This window comes from Oncorhynchus mykiss, chromosome 10 (genome assembly GCF_013265735.2).
Source record: "Oncorhynchus mykiss isolate Arlee chromosome 10, USDA_OmykA_1.1, whole genome shotgun sequence".
In the NCBI taxonomy this organism is placed as follows: domain Eukaryota; kingdom Metazoa; phylum Chordata; class Actinopteri; order Salmoniformes; family Salmonidae; genus Oncorhynchus; species Oncorhynchus mykiss.
The window spans coordinates 79,351,768-79,373,187 of record NC_048574.1 but is presented as its reverse complement, the minus strand read 5'-3'; the positions used below and the strand labels follow the sequence as shown (position 1 = coordinate 79,373,187).

Below are 21,420 nucleotides of genomic sequence, written 5' to 3'. Positions count from 1 at the left end.
TGATGTCTGAGTGTTGGAATGTGCCCCTGGATATCAGTCCCCCCCACAATCAAATAAAATGTTGCCATCTGGTTCGCTTAATATAAGGAATTTGAAATCAATTATACTTTTACTGTTGATACATAAGTACATTTTAAACCAAATACTTTTAGACTTTTACTGAAGTAATATTTTTCTGGCTGACTTTCACTTTTGTCATTTTCTTTTAAGGTATCTTCACTTTTACTCAAGTATGACAATTGGGTACTTTTTCCACCACTCAGACTGGTGGTTCTCCTATGACCCCTTCAGGGGTTCTAGTAAGGTCAGGGGTTATCCTGTTGTTATTATCAGACATGATATTGATCCTGTTGTTATTATCAGACATGATATTGATCCTGTTGTTATTATCAGACATGACATTGATCCTGTTGTTATTATCAGACATGATATTGATCCTGTTGTTATCATCAGACATGACATTGATCCTGTTGTTATTATCAGACATGATATTGATCCTGTTGTTATTATCAGACATGATATTGATCCTGTTGTTATTATCAGACATGATATTGATCCTGTTGTTATCATCAGACATGACATTGATCCTGTTGTTATTATCAGACATGATATTGATCCTGTTGTTATTATCAGACATGACATTGATCCTGTTGTTATTATCAGACATGATATTGATCCTGTTGTTATTATCAGACATGACATTGATCCTGTTGTTATTATCAGACATGATATTGATCCTGTTGTTATCATCAGACATGACATTGATCCTGTTGTTATTATCAGACATGATATTGATCCTGTTGTTATTATCAGACATGACATTGATCCTGTTGTTATTATCAGACATGATATTGATCCTGTTGTTATTATCAGACATGACATTGATCCTGTTGTTATTATCAGACATGATATTGATCCTGTTGTTATTATCAGACATGATATTGATCCTGTTGTTATTATCAGACATGACATTGATCCTGTTGTTATTCACTAGAGTCCTATTGAATCTGGTCTAAAGTAGTGCACTAGAGTCCTATTGAACCTGGTCTAAAGTAGTGCACTAGAGTCCAATTGAACCTGGTCTAAAGTAGTGCACTAGAGTCCTATTGAACCTGGTCTAAAGTAGTGCACTAGAGTCCTATTGAATCTGGTCTAAAGTAGTGCACTAGAGTCCTATTGAATCTGGTCTAAAGTAGTGCACTAGAGTCCTATTGAACCTGGTCTAAAGTAGTGCACTAGAGTCCTATTGAACCTGGTCTAAAGTAGTGCACTAGAGTCCTATTGAACCTGGTCTAAAGTAGTGCACTAGAGTCCTATTGAATCTGGTCTAAAGTAGTGCACTAGAGTCCAATTGAACCTGGTCTAAAGTAGTGCACTAGAGTCCTATTGAACCTGGTCTAAAGTAGTGCACTAGAGTCCTATTGAACCTGGTCTAAAGTAGTGCACTAGAGTCCTATTGAATCGGGTCTAAAGTAGTGCACTAGAGTCCAATTGAACCTAGTCTAAAGTAGTGCACTAGAGTCCTATTGAACCTGCTCTAAAGTAGTGCACCTAGTTAAATAAACCATGCTAGAGAAAAACAGCCTTATTAAAACACTGATCTTAGACCTGTCTAGTCACGGGGTGCAGAAAGACACTCAGCCTTATTTAAACACTGATCTTAGACCTGTCTAGTCACGGGGTGCAGAAAGACACTCAGCCTTATTTAAACACTGATCTTAGACCTGTCTAGTCACGGGGTGCAGAAAGACAATATTTTCAGTCGTTGAGTTTGACAGAACAGACGGCGAGAAACGTCTCTCATAATTAAGATCCTGTGGTCTCCAGAGGAAAGAGAGAAAGAGAGACAGAGACAGAGACAGAGACAGAGAGAGAGAGAGAGAGAGAAGTCAGCATGTCACAGTACAGTCCACACCTGTTGTATTTGGCGCATGTAGCCTAGTGGTTAGAGCGTTGGACTAGTAACCGGAAGGTTGCAAGTTCAAACCCCCGAGCTGACAAGGTACAAATCTGTCGTTCTGCCCCTGAACAGGCAGTTAACCCACTGTGTCTAGGCCGTCATTGAAAATAAGAATTTGTTTTTAACTGACTTGCCTAGTTAAATAAAGGTTAAAAAATAAATTTATGCCATTTTCCAACTGTTAATGACTTAGTGGTGGGAGAGTCGACTCCGAAATAATTGATTCCTCCTCTCCTTGCACATTGACTCACAGAGTCGACTCCAAAATAATTGATTCCTCCACTCCTTGCACATTGACTCACAGAGTCGACTCCCAAAATAATTGATTCCTCCACTCCTTGCACGTTGACTCACAGAGTCGACTCCAAAATAATTGATTCCTCCACTCCTTGCACATTGACTCACAGAGTCGACTCCAAAATAATTGATTCCTCCACTCCTTGCACATTGACTCACAGAGTCGACTCCAAAATAATTGATTCCTCCACTCCTTGCACATTGACTCAGTGTCGACTCCCATTTCTGACGGGGGGCAAGATTCGATTCAGCTAAGAATCGACTCCTAAGATTCAGTGTTGTTGGAACGGAGGCGATTGATTAGTTGGCGTACTTCTGAGAACACAAGACACAAGCATATTTAGAGGGACGGAGAGAGGGAGGGGGGGGGGCGGAGAGAGGGAGGGGGGGGACGGAGAGAGGGAGGGGGGGACGGAGAGAGGGAGGGGGGGGGAGAGAGGGAGAGGGGGGACGGAGAGAGGGAGGGGGGACGGAGAGAGGGAGGGGGGGACGGAAAGAGGGAGGGGGGGACGGAGAGAGGGAGGGGGGGGGCGGAGAGAGGGAGGGGGGGACGGAGAGAGGGAGGGGGGGGACGGAGAGAGGGAGGGGGGGACGGAGAGTGAGGGGGGGAGGGGAGAGTGAGGGGGGGGGGGAGAGGGAGGGGGGGAGAGAGGGAGGGGGAGAGAGGGGGGGGCGGAGAGAGGGAGGGGGGGGGGGAGAGAGGGAGGGGGGGAGAGAGGGAGGGGGGGGGGCGGAGAGAGGGAGGGGGGGACGGAGAGAGGGAGGGGGGGACGGAGAGAGGGAGGGGGGGACGGAGAGAGGGAGGGGGACGGAGAGAGGGGGGGGGGGCGGAGAGAGGGAGGGGGGGGACGGAGAGAGGGAGGGGGGGGACGGAGAGAGGGAGGGGGGGCGGAGAGAGGGAGGGGGGGACGGAGAGAGGGAGGGGGGGCGGAGAGAGAGAGGGAGGGGGGGCGGAGAGAGAGAAGGAGGGGGGAGAGGGGGGACGGAGAGAGGGAGGGGGGGAGAGGGAGGGGGGGACGGAGAGAGGGAGGGGGGGACGGAGAGAGGGAGGGGGGGGGGGCGGAGAGAGGGGGGGGGGGGAGCAATATAGGCAGGTCAGCCACCAGACAGACAGACAGAACCGTGCACTAGGTCTATCTATCAGTATAGGCAGGTCAGACACCAGACAGACAGACAGAACCGTGCACTAGGTCTATCTATCAGTATAGGCAGGTCAGCCACCAGACAGACAGACAGAACCGTGCACTAGGTCTATCTATCAGTATAGGCAGGTCAGCCACCAGACAGACAGACAGAACCGTGCACTAGGTCTATCTATCAGTATAGGCAGGTCAGACACCAGACAGACAGACAGAACCGTGCACTAGGTCTATCTATCAGTATAGGCAGGTCACTCACCAGAGACAGACAGACAGACAGAACCGTGCACTAGGTCTATCTATCAGTATAGGCAGGTCAGTCACCAGACAGACAGAACCGTGCACTAGGTCTATCTATCAGTATAGGCAGGTCAGTCACCAGACAGACAGAACCGTGCACTAGGTCTATCTATCAGTATAGGCAGGTCAGTCACCAGACAGACAGAACCGTGCACTAGGTCTATCTATCAGTATAGGCAGGTCAGTCACCAGACAGACAGACAGACAGACCTAGTGCACGGTTCTATCTATCAGTATAGACAGGTCAGACACCAGTCAGACAGAACCGTGCACTAGGTCTATCTATCAGTATAGATCACCAGCTGTATTTCACAACAGAATGCGGTATCTCGCAATTCCTTGTCTTGCAATGTTTCTCAACTTTATTAAAACAGAGGCTATGATATTCTATAGACAACAGAGTAAAGAGAAGAGGGAGGAGCGGGCCAGCCAGGGAGAGAGAGAGAGAGAGGAGCGGGCCAGCCAGGGAGAGAGAGAGGAGCGGGCCAGCCAGGGAGAGAGAGAGAGAGAGAGAGGAGCGGGCCAGCCAGGGAGAGAGAGAGAGAGAGAGGAGCGGGCCAGCCAGGGAGAGAGAGAGAGAGAGAGAGAGAGAGAGGAGCGGGCCAGCCAGGGAGAGAGAGAGAGAGGAGCGGGCCAGCCAGGGAGAGAGAGAGAGAGAGGAGCGGGCCAGCCAGGGAGAGAGAGAGAGAGAGAGAGGAGCGGGCCAGCCAGGGAGAGAGAGAGAGAAAGAGGAGCGGGCCAGCCAGGGAGAGAGAGAGAGAGAGAGAGAGAGGAGCGGGCCAGCCAGGGAAAGAGGGAGAGAGAGGAGCGGGCCAGCCGGGGAGAGAGAGAGAGAGAGAGGAGCGGGCCAGCCAGGGAGAGAGAGAGAGAGGAGCGGGCCAGCCAGGGAGAGAGAGAGAGAGAGGAGCGGACCAGCCGGGGAGAGAGAGAGAGAGAGAGGAGCGGGCCAGCCGGGGAGAGAGAGAGAGAGAGCGAGAGAGAGAGGAGCGGGCCAGCCGGGGAGAGAGAGAGGAGCGGGCCAGCCGGGGAGAGAGAGAGGAGCGGGCCAGCCGGGGAGAGAGAGAGGAGCAGGCCAGCAGAAAGAGCCATGCTCACATGTCTTGGTAATCTGGATCTCTATTCCCTAAAGTTTGCCTCTTTTTACGTCAAATGACAACGTTCCCCAACCAGCGTCTAGTTAGTTAGGTTAAAACACTAGTTAGGTTAAAACACTAGTTAGGTTAAAACACTAGTTAGGTTAAAACACTAGTCAGGTTAAAACACTAGTCAGGTTAAAACACTAGTTAGGTTAAAACACTAATCAGGTTAAAACACTAGTTAGGTTAAAACACTAGTCAGGTTAAAACACTAGTCAGGTTAAAACACCTAGTTAGGTTAAAACACTAGTTAGGTTAAAACACTAGTCAGGTTAAAACACTAGTCAGGTTAAAACACTAGTCAGGTTAAAACACTAGTTAGGTTAAAACACCTAGTCAGGTTAAAACACTAGTCAGGTTAAAACACTAGTTAGGTTAAAACACTAGTTAGGTTAAAACACTAGTCAGGTTAAAACACTAGTTAGGTTAAAACACTAGTTAGGTTAAAACACCAGTTAGGTTAAAACACTAGTCAGGTTAAAACACTAGTCAGGTTAAAACACCAGTTAGGTTAAAACACTAGTCAGGTTAAAACACTAGTTAGGTTAAAACACTAGTTAGGTTAAAACACCAGTTAGGTTAAAACACTAGTCAGGTTAAAACACCAGTTAGGTTAAAACACTAGTCAGGTTAAAACACTAGTCAGGTTAAAACACTAGTTAGGTTAAAACACGGAAAAGAACATGTGCTTTCGGTTCGGGATTTTTTCTAAATGTAAACAATGTTGTTTAAACGTCACACCCCTAACACACAAACACACAAACATGCACGCCCGCACACACACACACACACACACACACACACACACACACACACACACACACACACATTGTAAACAAATTCCGCTGTAACTGCAAGCTGGATTAGACTTCCTGCTTAGAGAGGAATACAGGTCTGATCAGTCTACTGTCTACTAGAGACAGAGACAGAGACAGAGACAGAGAGAGAGAGAGAGAGAGAGAGACAGAGAGAGAGAGAGATAGAGAGAGACAGGGAAAGGGAGAAAAGAGAGAGTGGGGACGGAGGGAGGGAAGGAGAGAGAGTGGGGAGGGAGGGAGGGAAGGAGAGAGAGTGGGGAGGGAGGGAGGGAAGGAGAGAGAGAGAGGGAAGGAGAGAGAGGGGGAAGGCGAGACAGGGAAGGAGAGAGAGAGGAGAGAGGAGAGAGAGGGGGAAGGAGAGAGGGGGAAGGAGAGAGAGAGGAGAGAGACAGAGGGAAGGAGAGAGAGAGGAGAGAGAGAGGGAAGGAGACAGAATAGAGACAGAAAGAGAAAGTGGAGAATGGGAGAGAATCTGTTTAGTCTGACGGGTTCACTTCCTATCAGAGACCCAACTCATCTACATACAGCCACACACACACCTTCTGAAACCATATCACACACTGTCACACACACACTGTCACACACACACTGTCACACACACACTGTCACACACAGTCACACACACACACACTGTCACACACACACTGTCACACACAGCCCTTCTGAACCGTGTCACACACTGTCTCACACACTGTCTCACACACACACTGTCACACACACACTGTCACACACAGTCACACACTGTCACACACTGTCACACACTCTGTCACACACACACACCTTCTGAAACCATGTCACACACACACTGTCACACACACTGTCACACACACACACACACTGTCACACACTGTCTCAACATGTTTTCTCCCCGTTAGCATTCTCAATAACATTTAACATTAAACTGTGTAATAAAACTAGTAACTTGTGAGGCAACATTTCATTAGCATGTTGCTACGTAACACTGTGGTCGTCACTAAGCAACGATCTGAGAGCTTTACTAACTACTGTACACAACAGGAATAGTGACTTTTTCTTAATCCCACGTATGTAATGACTCCATTATGGGATGGCAGGTAGCCTAGTGGTTAGAGGAGGCAGGTAGCCTGGTGGTTAGAGGAGGCAGGTAGCCTGGTGGTTAGAGGAGGCAGGTAGCCTGGTGGTTAGAGGAGGCAGGTAGCCTGGTGGTTAGAGGAGGCAGGTAGCCTTGTGGTTAGAGGAGGCAGGTAGCCTGGTGGTTAGAGGAGGCAGGTAGCCTGGTGGTTAGAGGAGGCAGGTAGCCTGGTGGTTAGAGGAGGCAGGTAGCCTGGTGGTTAGAGGAGGCAGGTAACCTGGTGGTTAGAGGAGGCAGGTAGCCTAGTGGTTAGAGGAGGCAGGTAGCCTGGTGGTTAGAGGAGGCAGGTAGCCTAGTGGTTAGAGGAGGCAGGTAGCCTGGTGGTTAGAGGAGGCAGGTAGCCTGGTGGTTAGAGGAGGCAGGTAGCCTAGTGGTTAGAGGAGGCAGGTAGCCTGGTGAGCCTTGCAGTCTTAGACTGGCTAACACTTGTTCTCAATGTGTGTGTGTGAGAGTGTGTACAGTAGGGTGTTTCCTGTGAATGACGTCTGTAAAACACACTGCTTTGTGACGGCTCCCTTCATGTGGTTCCCTTCCTACAGTTATTAGACCCACAAAATTGGCTATGACTTGGGAACTGTGACGCATGTGTTGCTACCGCATACTCTAACCACATCTGTTGTGTATTTAGCATTAGCGGCTACCACTAGCTCCAACCACATCTGTTGCGTGTGTAGCGTTAGCGGCTACCGCTAGCGCCAACCACATGCGATGCGTATGTAGCATTAGCAGCTAGGCTATGCAGCTAGGTTAGCGTCTAGGCTGACTAGGCCTAAATGGGCATATTTTAACATTGTGTGAACATCACAAGGTTGGCTCTGCCAGCTGGCTTATTAAATGTTTTAGAGTCTATTTGTAAAATTACCCATCTGGCATGCTGTTATTATACTGTACTTTGTTTAAATGGCTTGAGTGTGTCCCTAGTCCCTAGACTCTAGTCCCTATGTAGTGCATTACTTTTGACCAGGCCCTATAGGAGGGGAATAGTGGGGTGCAGTCTTGTTTTTTCCGATCCAGATACAGGCCTAATAATGTATTTATTTTAAATGCAGGAAAAAAATATTTTGAGATGTGAAGTGTTTTACAACATCACTCAGCTGTGTAGACACACAGACATCTCCAAGTACTACCCAGACCCCTCTCCCCCTCCAAGTACTACCCCTCCCTCTCCAAGTACTACCCAGACCCCTCTCCCCCTCCAAGTACTACCCAGACCCCTCTCCCTCTCCAAGTACTACCCCTCCCTCTCCAAGTACTACCCAGACCCCTCTCCCCCTCTCAGTACTACCCAGACCCCTCTCCAAGTACTACCCCTCCCTCTCCAAGTACTACCCAGACCCCTCTCCCCCTCCAAGTACTACCCCTCCCCCTCCAAGCACTACCCAGACCCCTCCAAGTACTACCCCTCCCCCTCCAAGCACTACCCAGACCCCTCCAAGCACTACCCAGACCCCTCTCCCCCTCCAAGCACTACCCCTCCCCCTCCAAGCACTACCCAGACCCTTCTCCCCCTCCAAGCACTACCCAGACCCTTCCTCCAAGCACTACCCAGACCCCTCTCCAAGCACTACCCAGACCCCTCCCCCTCCATGCACTACCCAGACCCCTCCCCCTCCATGCACTACCCAGACCCTTCCTCCAAGCACTACCCAGACCCCTCTCCAAGCACTACCCAGACCCCTCTCCCCTTCCAAGCACTACCCAGACCCTTCCTCCAAGCACTACCCAGACCCCTCTCCCCCTCCAAGCACTACCCAGACCCCTCCTCCAAGCACTACCCAGACCCCTCTCCAAGCACTACCCAGACCCCTCCCCCTCCATGCACTACCCAGACCCCTCTCCAAGCACTACCCAGACCCCTCCCCCTCCATGCACTACCCAGACCCCTCTCCAAGCACTACCCAGACCCCTCTCCCCCTTCAAGCACTACCCAGACCCCTCTCCCTGTCCATGCACTACCCAGACCCCTCTCCCCCTCCAAGCACTACCCAGACCCCTCTCCAAGCACTACCCAGACCCCTCTCCCCCTCCAAGCACTACCCAGACCCCTCTCCCTCTCCAAGCACTACCCAGACCCATCTCCCCCTCCAAGCACTACCCAGACCCGTCTCCCCCTCCAAGCACTACCCAGACCCCTCTCCAAGCACTACCCAGACCCCTCTCCAAGCACTACCCAGACCCCTCTCCAAGCACTACCCAGACCCCTCTCCAAGCACTACCCCTCTCCCCCTCCAAGCACTACCCCTCCCCCTCCTCCAAGCACTACCCCTCCCCCTCCTCCAAGCACTACCCAGACCCCTCTCCCTCCCTCCTGTTTCTCTAATCGTCTAGCCTTGGGTTGAGGAAGTTGGGTCGGCCCTGGTCACCTCTGATCCAGGGTCGTCACGGTTATCACTATGTCTGCTAGCGCGTGTGTAGACTATGTGTGCTAGCGCGTGTCTGTAGACTGTGTGTGGTAGCGCGCGTGTGTAGACTGTGTGTGCTAGCGCGTGTCTGTAGACTGTGTGTGCTAGCGCGTGTCTGTAGACTGTGTGTGCTAGCGCGCGTGTGTAGACTGTGTGTGCTAGCGCGTGTGTGTAGACTGTGTGCTAGCGCGCGTGTGTAGACTGTGTGTGCTAGCGCGCGTGTGTAGACTGTGTGCTAGCGCGCGTGTGTAGACTGTGCTAGCGCGTGTGTAGACTGTGTGCTAGCGCGTGTGCTTAGACTGTGTGTGCTAGCGCGTGTGTAGTCTGTGTGTGCTAGCGCGCGTGTGTAGACTGTGTGTGCTAGCGCGTGTGTGTAGACTGTGTGCTAGCGCGCGTGTGTAGACTGTGTGTGCTAGCGCGCGTGTGTAGACTGTGTGCTAGCGCGCGTGTGTAGACTGTGCTAGCGCGTGTGTAGACTGTGTGCTAGCGCGTGTGCTTAGACTGTGTGTGCTAGCGCGTGTGTAGACTGTGTGCTAGTGCGCGTGTGTGTAGACTGTGTGTGCTAGCGCGCGTGTGTGTAGACTGTGCTAGCGCGTGTGTAGACTGTGTGCTAGCGCGCATGTGTAGACTGTGTGCTAGCGCGCGTATGTAGACTGTGTGTGCTAGCGCGCGTGTGTAGACTGTGTGTGCTAGCGCGCGTGTGTAGACTGTGTGCTAGCGCGCGTGTGTAGACTGTGTGCTAGCGCACGTGTGTAGACTGTGTGCTAGCGCACGTGTGTAGACTGTGTGTGCTAGCGCGCGTGTGTAGACTGTGTGTGCTAGCGCGCGTGTGTAGACTGTGTGTGCTAGCGCGCGTGTGTAGACTGTGTGTGCTAGCGCGCGTGTGTAGACTGTGTGTGCTAGCGCGCGTGTGTAGACTGTGTGCTAGCGCGCGTGTGTAGACTGTGTGCTAGCGCGCGTGTGTAGACTGTGTGCTAGCGCACGTGTGTAGACTGTGTGTGCTAGCGCGCGTGTGTAGACTGTGTGCTAGCGCGCGTGTGTAGACTGTGTGCTAGCGCGTGTGTAGACTGTGTGCTAGCGCGTGTGTAGACTGTGTGCTAGCGCGTGTGTAGACTGTGTGTGCTAGTGTGTGTGTGTAGACTGTGTGCTAGCGCGTGTGTGTAGACTGTGTGTGCTAGCGCGTGTGTGTAGACTGTGTGTGCTAGCGCGTGTGTGTAGACTGTGTGTGCTAGTGTGTGTGTGTAGACTGTGTGCTAGCGCGTGTGTGTAGACTGTGTGCTAGCGCGTGTGTAGACTGTGTGCTAGCGCGTGTGTAGACTGTGTGTGCTAGTGTGTGTGTGTAGACTGTGTGCTAGCGCGTGTGTGTAGACTGTGTGCTAGCGCGTGTGTGTAGACTGTGTGCTAGCGCGTGTGTGTAGACTGCGTGAGCTAGCGCGTGTGTGTAGACTGTGTGTGCTAGCGTGTGATCATGCGTCTCCACTCTACCATAAGGTGTATTTTTTAAATCTGTTTTATAAAATCTGGTTCTACTGTTTGCATCAGTTACCTGATGTGGAATAGAGTTCCATGTAGTCATGGCTCTGTGTAGTACTGTGGAATAGAGTTACATGTAGTCATGGCTCTATGTAGTACTGTGGAAAAGAGTTCCATGTAGTCATGGCTCTATGTAGTACTGTGGAATGGAGTTCCATGTAGTCATGGCTCTATATAGTACTGTGGAATAGAGTTCCATGTAGTCATGGCTCTATGTAGTACTGTGGAATGGAGTTCCATGTAGTCATGGCTCTATATAGTACTGTGGAATAGAGTTCCATGTAGTCATGGCTCTGTGTTGTACTGTGCACCTCCCATAGTCTGTTCTGGACTTGGGGACTGGGAAGAGACCTCTGGTGGCATGTCTTGTGGGGGTATGGGTGTCTGAGCTGTGTGCTAGTCGTTTAAACAGACTGTGCATTCAGCTTGTCAACACTTCTTATAAAAACAAGTAGTGATGAAGTCAATCTCTCCTCCACTGTGAGCCAGGAGAGATTGACATGAATGTCAGCCGTGCTGCCCTGCTCTGAGCCAGCCGTGCTGCCCTGCTCTGAGCCAGCCGTGCTGCCCTGCTCTGAGCCAGCCGTGCTGCCCTGCTCTGAGCCAGCCGTGCTGCCCTGCTCCGAGCCAGCCGTGCTGCCCTGCTCCGAGCCAGCCGTGCTGCCCTGTTCCGAGCCAGCCGTGCTGCCCTGTTCCGAGCCATCCGTGCTGCCCTGTTCTGAGCCAGACGTGCTGCCATGTTCTGAGCCAGCCGTGCTGCCCTGTTCTGAGCCAGCCGTGCTGCCCTGTTCTGAGCCAGCCGTGCTGCCCTGTTCTGAGCCAGCCGTGCTGCCCTGTTCTGAGCCTGTGCTGTAGTTCAGATGAGACAAAACCAGGGCCTGTAGGACCTGCCTTGTTGATAAAGCTGTTATGGCAGAGCAGCGCTTTAATTACAAACAGTGGCAATATTACCCAACATCCCCCAGTACGGCAAAAGGTCAGTATGACAATCTGGATAAAGGCCCCAAGCCTAGCACCATATGGGAAATAACCCATCACCTCAAAGCTGAGAACATCTCTACAGCCCTGAAACCACTTCCCCTTGACGGTGTGGGTTGTTATTGTTGAAACTGTCACGACCCACCCGACGGACGAGGGCCACACCCCTGACACCTTGTGAGAGAACCAATGTGGTTGACTGACTCGCCAGCGTCCTAAAAATGGCACCCTATCCCCTTTATAGAGCAGGGTCCCTGGTCAAAAAGTAGTGCACTATATAGGGAATAGGGTGCAATAGGGTTCTGGTCTAAAGTAGTGCACTATATAGGGAATAGGGTGCAAACTCTGGTCTAAAGTAGTGCACTACATAGGGAAGAGGGGGCTATTTCAGACTCATGCCCTTGTGATGGGAACCTACCATGTGGTTGATTGTGAGTCAGTCTTCCTGTTTCACAGAAGGAGAAAACATCTAACCTGATACACTACATGCCCAAAACTGCTCTTCCAACATCTCGTTCTAAAATCATGGGCATTAATATGGAGTTGGTGCTATAACTGCCTCCACTCTTCAGGGAAGGCTTTCCACTAGATGTTGGAACATTGCTGCTATGACAGCCTCCACTCTTCTGGGAAGGCTTTCCACTAGATGTTGGAACATTGCTGCTATAACAGCCTCCACTCTTCTGGGAAGGCTTTCCACTAGATGTTGGAACATTGTTGCCATTCAGCCACAAGAGCATTAGTGAGGTCGGACACTGATGTTGGGCGATTAGGCCTCCTGGCTCACAGTCGGCATTCCAATTCATCCCAAAGATGTTCGATGGGGTTTTGGTCAGGGCTATGCGCATGCCAGTCAAGTTCTTCCACACCGATCTCAACAAACTATTTCTGTATGGACCCCGCTTTGTGCACTGGGGGGCATTGTCATGCTGAAACAGGAAAGGGCCTTCACAAACTTTTGCCACACAGTTGGAAGCACAGAATCATCTAGAATGTCATTGTTATGCTGTAGAGTTAAGATTTCCCTTCACTGGAACTAAGGGGCCCAAACCATGAAAAACAGCCCCAGACCATTATTTATCTTCCACCAAACTTTACAGTTGGCACTATGCATTGTGGCAAGTAGCGTTCTATTGGCATCCGCCAAACCCAGATTCATCCGTCAGACTGCCAGACAATGAAGCGTGATTCATCACTCCAGAGAACCCGTTTCCACTGCTCCAGAGTTCAATAGCGACGAGCTTTGCACATGGTGATCTTAGGCTTGTGTTCAGCTGCTCTGCCATGGAAACCCATTTCATGAAGCTCCCGACGAACCGTTCTTGTGCTGATGTTGCGTCCAGTAAGGAATGTAAGTAATAATGAACTTGCCATGTCAATAAAGTCAATTGAATTGAATGAGAGAGAGAGACAGAGAGATAGATAGATGAGACATTGAGGATTAAAATAGCTGAATCTACTCATTTGAAGGGGTTTTCTATATATATATATATATGACACAGAGAGAGAGAATGTAAGTAATAATGAACTTGCCATGTCAATAATGTGAATTGAGACAGACAGACCGGACCGGACCGGACCAGACCAGACCAGACCAGACCAGACCAGACCAGACCAGACCAGACCAGACCAGACCAGACCAGACCAGACCAGACCAGACAGACAGACAGACAGACAGACAGACGAGAAATTGAGGATTATAATAAATACTGCTTTGATATCATACGAGCCAAACACCCGTGAGTCCAAAATGTCCACGACACGGCATCACACCCTGGGTTGTTCTGAACAGAATGAGCCCGTTTGTCTATTGGACCTGAACGCACCCATGACTCCTTTCTATACAAACAAACAAATGAGAATGTGATTTATAAAATGGGTCTGTTTTGTTTTTGTATTGAGTTAACAACAGTAATTGTGTAATTGTAATTAATTGTGTGATGGCGGAGATGCGGGGTTGTGTTCCTAATGAAACGACGACCAGGGTGCCAACTCTAGTTTCTGAACGACGCAGCTAGGAGAGCTCCAAAAAAATGACCTTATAGTTGAACACTCTTCTTTGAGTCATAAAAGTGCAGACACCACTTAAAAGTTGGAGACACCAGTTAGTCCTCTCACTGAAACCCACAGTCTGGAGAGGTGTGAGGCCACTTGGAGACACCAGTTAGTCCTCTCACTGAAACCCACAGTCTGGAGAGGTGTGAGGCCACTTGGAGACACCAGTTAGTCCTCTCACTGAAACCCACAGTCTGGAGAGGTGTGAGGCCACTTGGAGACACCAGTTAGTCCTCTCACTGAAACCCACAGTCTGGAGAGGTGTGAGGCCACTTGGAGACACCAGTTAGTCCTCTCACTGAAACCCACAGTCTGGAGAGGTGTGAGGCCACTTGGAGACACCAGTTAGTCCTCTCACTGAAACCCACAGTCTGGAGAGGTGTGAGGCCACTTGGAGACACCAGTTAGTCCTCTCACTGAAACCCACAGTCTGGAGAGGTGTGAGGCCACTTGGAGACACCAGTTAGTCCTCTCACTGAAACCCACAGTCTGGAGAGGTGTGAGGCCACTTGGAGACACCAGTTAGTCCTCTCACTGAAACCCACAGTCTGGAGAGGTGTGAGGCCACTTGGAGACACCAGTTAGTCCTCTCACTGAAACCCACAGTCTGGAGGGGTGTGGGGCCACTTGGAGACACCAGTTAGTCCTCTCACTGAAACCCACAGTCTGGAGAGGTGTGAGGCCACTTGGAGACACCAGTTAGTCCTCTCACTGAAACCCACAGTCTGGAGAGGTGTGAGGCCACTTGGAGACACCAGTTAGTCCTCTCACTGAAACCCACAGTCTGGAGAGGTGTGAGGCCACTTGGAGACACCAGTTAGTCCTCTCACTGAAACCCACAGTCTGGAGAGGTGTGAGGCCACTTGGAGACACCAGTTAGTCCTCTCACTGAAACCCACAGTCTGGAGGGGTGTGGGGCCACTTGGAGACACCAGTTAGTCCTCTCACTGAAACCCACAGTCTGGAGAGGTATGGGGCCACTTGGAGACACCAGTTAGTCCTCTCACTGAAACCCACAGTCTGGAGAGGTATGGGGCCACTTGGAGACACCAGTTAGTCCTCTCACTGAAACCCACAGTCTGGAGAGGTGTGTTAAGCCACTTGGAGACGCCAGTTAGTCCTCTCACTGAAACCCACAGTCTGGAGAGGTGTGAGGCCACTTGGAGACACCAGTTAGTCCTCTCACTGAAACCCACAGTCTGGAGAGGTATGAGGCCACTTGGAGACACCAGTTAGTCCTCTCACTGAAACCCACAGTCTGGAGAGGTGTGTTAAGCCACTTGGAGACACCAGTTAGTCCTCTCACTAAAACCCACAGTCTGGAGAGGTGTGGGGCCACTTGGAGACACCAGTTAGTCCTCTCACTGAAACCCACAGTCTGGAGAGGTGTGAGGCCCCTTGGAGACACCAGTTAGTCCTCTCACTATAACCCACAGTCTGGAGAGGTGTGAGGCCACTTGGAGACACCAGTTAGTGGAGAGGTGTGGGGCCACTTGGAGACACCAGTTAGTCCTCTCACTGAAACCCACAGTCTGGAGAGGTGTGGGGCCACTTGGAGACACCAGTTAGTCCTCTCACTGAAACCCACAGTCTGGAGAGGTGTGGGGCCACTTGGAGACACCAGTTAGTCCTCTCACTGAAACAAACAGTCTGGAGAGGTGTGGGGCCACTTGGAGACACCAGTTAGTCCTCTCACTGAAACCCACAGTCTGGAGAGGTGTGAGGCCACTTGGAGACACCAGTTAGTCCTCTCACTGAAACCCACAGTCTGGAGAGGTGTGGGGCCACTTGGAGACACCAGTTAGTCCTCTCACTGAAACCCACAGTCTGGAGAGGTGTGAGGCCACGTGGAGACACCAGTTAGTCCTCTCACTGAAACAAACAGTCTGGAGAGGTGTGGGGCCACTTGGAGACACCAGTTAGTCCTCTCACTGAAACCCACAGTCTGGAGAGGTGTGAGGCCCCTTGGAGACACCAGTTAGTCCTCTCACTCACGTGGATGTTGATTACGGCAGCCCTCCTCTCTGATTGGTCAGGGTTAAATGTGGAAGACACATGTCAGTTGTACCACTGACTAGGAATCCCCCCTTTTCCCATTGTTTTGTTTTTATGTTGCACCTACCCCCCCATTTTCCAGGAATATTATTAGGTTACTGAATGTACCCAGAGTACTTTCATATTTCGTTATCAACAAATGCACCAAATGTACAGTAAATGCACATTAAAGCAACAGTGTGATGTTTGGATTCATTCTTGTATCAGGTGAACTGTTGGTGTACTAAACTTTGCTCTAATAAATGTTCCTATAATCTCTAAATCGTTCCCTTTCTACTGCTACCATGTGTATGCGTTTTCATATTTCTTCTGTTAATTTAAAACATTTCAATTTAGCTCTATCCACATTAGGCCAATTCCCAGGAGCGTAAAAGGAGGCTACAGTACAATAGACATGTTTTTTGCAGGGCCCGTGTGTGAACGCAACAAGATCTCACCGTTTGACCTATTTGACTTCAGATTCTGACGTTGATTGTGGATTGTGTACTGACGTTGACTAGGTAAATGTAACGGATGTGAAACTGATAGCTAGTTAGCGGTGGTTCGCGCTAAATAGCGTTTCAATCGGTGACGTCACTTGCTCTGAGACCTTGAAGTTGTTGTTCCCCTTGCTCTGCGACGGGTAACGATGCTTCGTGGGTGACTGTTGTTGATGTGTGCAGAGGGTCCCTGGTTTGCGCCCGGGTATGGGCGAGGGGACGGTCTAAAAGTTATACTGTTACATAAACATAGCGCGAATGTTCAGTATTCCGGCATGCAGAGCGTAAACTTAATAGAATTCAGTGTATTATGATAAACATATATCACAGGAAGCTACACACACACACACACACACACACGTTCATTGGTCAAATCAAAGATGATTAGTCTTGTACCACATTCTGACGTCAGCTGTCCAAATGTTGTGTTAATATTGTTGCACTTCTGTCTATGAACATCTGCCGTTGATCATTATCAAACCATGCCGCACACGTGATAAGAAACCATATTTATTAAATGTAACACATCTCTCCCCCCCAACAGAAGATACAATGTAGCTTTAGTTCCTTCTCCCCTCACCGCTGTCCTGACAACAAAGTAACGACATCCTCTCTGCCCATCTTATAACCATATCCTCTACAACCAGGGGATATTCAACTCTTACCCGACGAGAGCGTTTCCCAAAGTCCGTGCACGTTGTTGCTCTAACACTACTACAGCTGATTCAAAGTATCAAAGCTGGATGGTTAGTTAACTATTTGAATCCGCTGTGTAATGTTAGGGCACAAAAAAAAAAACCGTGAACCGACTTCGGATAACCCGGGGTCTGCTGGTTCTGTTCTACCTGATCATTAATATCACCCACCTGGTGGCCCAGGTCTAAAATCAGTCCCTAATTAGAGGGGAACATAATAAATATAATTTGTTTTAAAGCATTGGAACTGGTTTCGAGTTACAGAGTTGTATTTAGCCGGGGGTCCACTAGGATAAACACACATCTCTTATTTTCTCTCTTCAATCAAACCTGACGACAAAAAAAAGACAGCCAGACAGAACGGCATCCCATCGACCACTTGTGTTATTAGTCCGATATGTTTCGCCGTAGTCCTCAGGCCTGCGGCTTGAGTTGTTCCACTTCCCCACGTCAACGGCACACACACGGGGGTACACTGTGTGCGGGGTTGGCCGCGTCCGCTTTACCCAGGCCCCGAGAAAGACCCAGAGCTCGCCGGTCTCCGTCTAGGGGAAACACACACGGAGCGGGTCCCCTTCTCCTTTGGCAGGGTGGCAATGCAGTGGCTTTAATATTATCTGCGTCAAATAATGTATAACACACATTTGAACCGCCAAGCGGGCATAAGATCCAGCGAAAGCCATATGTTAAATATCGCTAACGTATCAAGTCGATACGCCTGTTCTATCAGGCGACGGAATTGGGAAACAGGTTGCTACAGGATATGTCAACACCGTGTAGCCTATACTACCAACACGATCCGCTGGTGCTACGATCCTACGGTCATATCAACCTATCCAATGATATGTTGCTACTACTACTACTACTACAGTAGCCTACCGCCATAATCAACCTTTTCCGTTTCAGATAAGTCATTAGAAACACGAATCCCAATATCAAACAGTGATATAGTCTAATCGATCATCGTTTATTATCATCGACGCTGCGAAACTCAAACCCGATCGGTGTTATCGATCAGGCCTGGATATTTGCTGTATATTATGTGACTAGAGTTACAATGATTAACAAGTAGGTAGGCTACAATTTGACACAAAGCTATATGTTCCCCCTTATAGTGAGCCAGTCAAGACGATGGGAAAACCACTGCGTAGGGAGAGAAATAGATCTAGAGAGAGAAGAGAGATCTGTGTAGAACACAATCCAAGCGATAGCCCCCCCCCCCCAAAAAAAACAGCCTTGCTTTGTTATGATTATACCCCCTTTCTCCCTCTCGACATGTCCCCCCCCACCCCCCAGTACGTTAACCATGTCATGTCGTCGTTTCAGTACTATGTCTATGTCTTACCTTCTCTCGCCTTCAGCAGTACCGTGTTGGCGACTATATTCTCTATCTCCATGGTAATGGTCAGTAAGTGTAAGATCCGTCTCCCATACAGACTAGGCAATACATTTCACTTCAACTGAAAAAGATGAAGGTAGCGGCACCGATGATGATGATGGTGAATTCTGCAGCTGGCGCATAGCCTTCGCTTGCTCTCCAAGTTCGGCGGGTTACCAGGTGTTGGGCTTTTGCAATCGTGGTTGGCTACTAGTTCGCCGACTCCATCGTTTGATGTTTTCAGCACAACAACAAAAAAAACTCTTCACCTTTTAGGCTAAACAACGGCGGCTACTATTGTAGTTAAAGCTATAACGCTTGTTAGCATTCAAAGCCTCTCCTGCCTTCGTTAATTTTCCTTCCTGCTCGGCTCTCAGCTTCGTTCGTTCCCTCCCCTCCCCAAAGGCGTCATGCACATAGGGGGCACAGGGGCACTTGCCCCCTCATATTTGTCTTGTATTTTTTTATTTATTAAGTATTTCTTTTGTTGTTTCTCTGTAATACTACTAGCCACCTACATATGTAGGATTTTAATTTGAGCCAGTTTGCTACAGCAGGAAAATAATCCTGCAGCAATAGGAAATGTGGATTATAATTCATAAAATCTGTTTGTGGGGATTGATACATTTTTCGTAATGGAAATTACAAACTTCAGAAGGCTTTTTAAACCTTAAATACATTACAAGGTTAACCTTTATTGCTTTGAGGGAAAAGTCCTCCTGCAACAAGGTGATCTAATTAAGATCCTACATCTGTAGGCAATTGTATGAAGTTGGCTTTAGCTAGCACAGATCAGTACCCAATCTTCCCAACCATAAAGACATTTCAGGCTATCAATCAATCAATCAATTAAATGTATTTATTAAGCCCTATTTACATCATTCGATGTCACAAAGTGCTTTACAGAAACCCAGCCTAAACCCCAAAAAACAGCAAGCAGTATAGGTGTAGGTGTAATCAAGATAGAGAAGCTATCTTGTCTAACTATCTGAGCTGGCATGCCTGCTGGCAAGGTAGGTAGGGTTTAGAAAAGACAGAAATAACTAAATGTACTGATAAGACTCACATTCCTTTCAATCTTTTATCCAGATTTTAGCAGAGATGCAGAGAAGCATATTTCATATATATATATATATATATATATATTTTTTTTTTTTTTTTTAAATAACCTCCATTCAGGAGAATGTAGACAGCTCAAGACACATGCTTAGATGTGCATGAAAATAGAATTAAGAATTAAGCATAATGATTATGGCTCTAGATTGCAAGACAAGGTGGTTTAACCTTTCTGATCTCCCCATCCCGGATCCGGGTTCGTGAATACAGACTCAAGCTCATTACCATAACGCAACGTTAACTATTAATGAAAATCGCAAATGAAATGAAATAAATATGCTAGCTCTCAAGCTTAGCCTTTTGTTAACAACACTGTCATCTCAGATTTTCAAAATATGCTTCTCAACCATTGCAAAACAAGCATTTGTGTAACAGTATTGATGGCTAACGTAGCATTTAGCATTAGCATTCAGCTGGCAACATTTACACAAAAAAACAGAAAAGCATTCAAAAAAATAATTTACCTTTGAAGAACTTCAGATGTTTTCAATGAGGAGACTCTCAGATAGCAAATGTTCAGTTTTTCCTGAAAGATTATTTGTTTAGGACAAATCGCTCAGTTTTCTGCGTCACGTTTAGCTATGAAAAAACCCCTGTATCCAGGATTGTGTAAATCTATCAGCAAGCTCATTAGCATAACACAACGTTAACTATTTATGAAAATCGCAAATGAAATGAAATAAATATGCCATCTCTCAAGCTTAGCCTTTTGTAAACAACACTGTCATCTCAGATTTTCAAAATATGCTTCTCAACCATAGGAAAACAATAATTTGTGTAAAAGTAGCTAGCTAGAGTTAGCATTTCGCGTTAGCATTTAGCGTTAGCATTAGCGTTAGCATCCAGCACGCAACATTAACAAAAACATAAAAGCCTTCAAATAAAATCATTTACCTTTGAAGAACTTCTGATGTTTTCAATGAGGATACTCTCAGTTAGATAGCAGATGCTCAGTTTTTCCAAAAAGATTCCTTGTGTATTAGAAATAGCTCCGTTTTATACATCACATTTGGCTACCAAAAAAAATCCATAAATTCAGTCCTCAAAACGCAAACTTTTTTCCAAATTAACTCCATAATATCGACTGAAAACATGGCAAACGTTGTTTAGAATCAATCATCAAGGTGTTTTTCACATATCTCTTCATTGATACATCGTTCTTGGACACATGCTTTCTCCCCTGAATCAAATGGTAAAGTAGAAGCAGCTGGCAATTGCGCACCGAATTCGACGCAGGACACCAGGCGGACACTTGGAAAATGTAGTCTCTTATGGTCAATCTTCTAATGATATGCCTACAAATACGTCACAATGCTGCTAAGACCTTGGGCGAACGACAGAAAGTGTAGGCTCATTCGTTGCGCAATCACAGCCATATAAGGAGAGAATGGAAAACAGAGCTTCAGAAATTCTGCTAATTCCTGGGTGATGCATCATCTTGGTTTCGCCTGTAGAATGAGTTCTGGGGCACTTACAGACAAAATCTTTGCAGATTCTGAAACTTCAGAGTGTTTTCTTTCCAAAACTGTCAAGAATATGCATAGTCGAGCATCTTTTCGTGACAAAATATCGCGCTTAAAACGGGAACGTTTTTTATCCAAAAATGAAATAGCGCCCCTAGAGCTCTAACAGGTTTTAAGGTGTTTGAAAAATGAAAAATTCTCCAACTTTTAGATGAGGGGGGAGCCCCACTCGGTCCACCCCCAGCCATCCTCACGTACTGTACTTTGTGCCCCCTCGGATGTTTGGGGTGCACGACGCCCCTGCCCCTTCCCTCACTCTCTCTGTCTGTCACCTCCCCATTTGCCTCCTAGTGAGTGAGTAGGAGGGGTCGTTTTACTACTGACACAGGTCACAGTTCCCCTTTGCCTCCTAGTGAGTGAGTAGGAGGGGTCGTTTTACAACTAACACAGGTCACAGTTCTCCTTTGCCTCCTAGTGAGTGAGTAGGAGGGGTCGTTTTACTACT

The 21,420-nt window shown here is 48.3% G+C and overlaps 1 protein-coding gene across 3 annotated transcripts in view; it reads right to left on the bottom strand.

The window, feature by feature from the left end:
- The window catches only part of LOC110516120 (G protein-coupled receptor kinase 6), a 77,370-nt gene extending 58,631 nt beyond the window's left edge, over positions 1–18,739 (bottom strand). For 2 of the 3 annotated variants that reach the window (XM_036934115.1, XM_036934114.1), the window contains exon 1: positions 18,304–18,739. In XM_036934115.1, the coding sequence (XP_036790010.1) occupies positions 18,304–18,355 (52 nt within the window). In that variant the 5' untranslated portion in view covers positions 18,356–18,739. The remainder of the gene's footprint in view (positions 1–18,303) is intronic. The other variant, XM_036934116.1, reaches the window with a different exon arrangement.
- Positions 18,740–21,420: the final 2,681 nt, after the last annotated feature.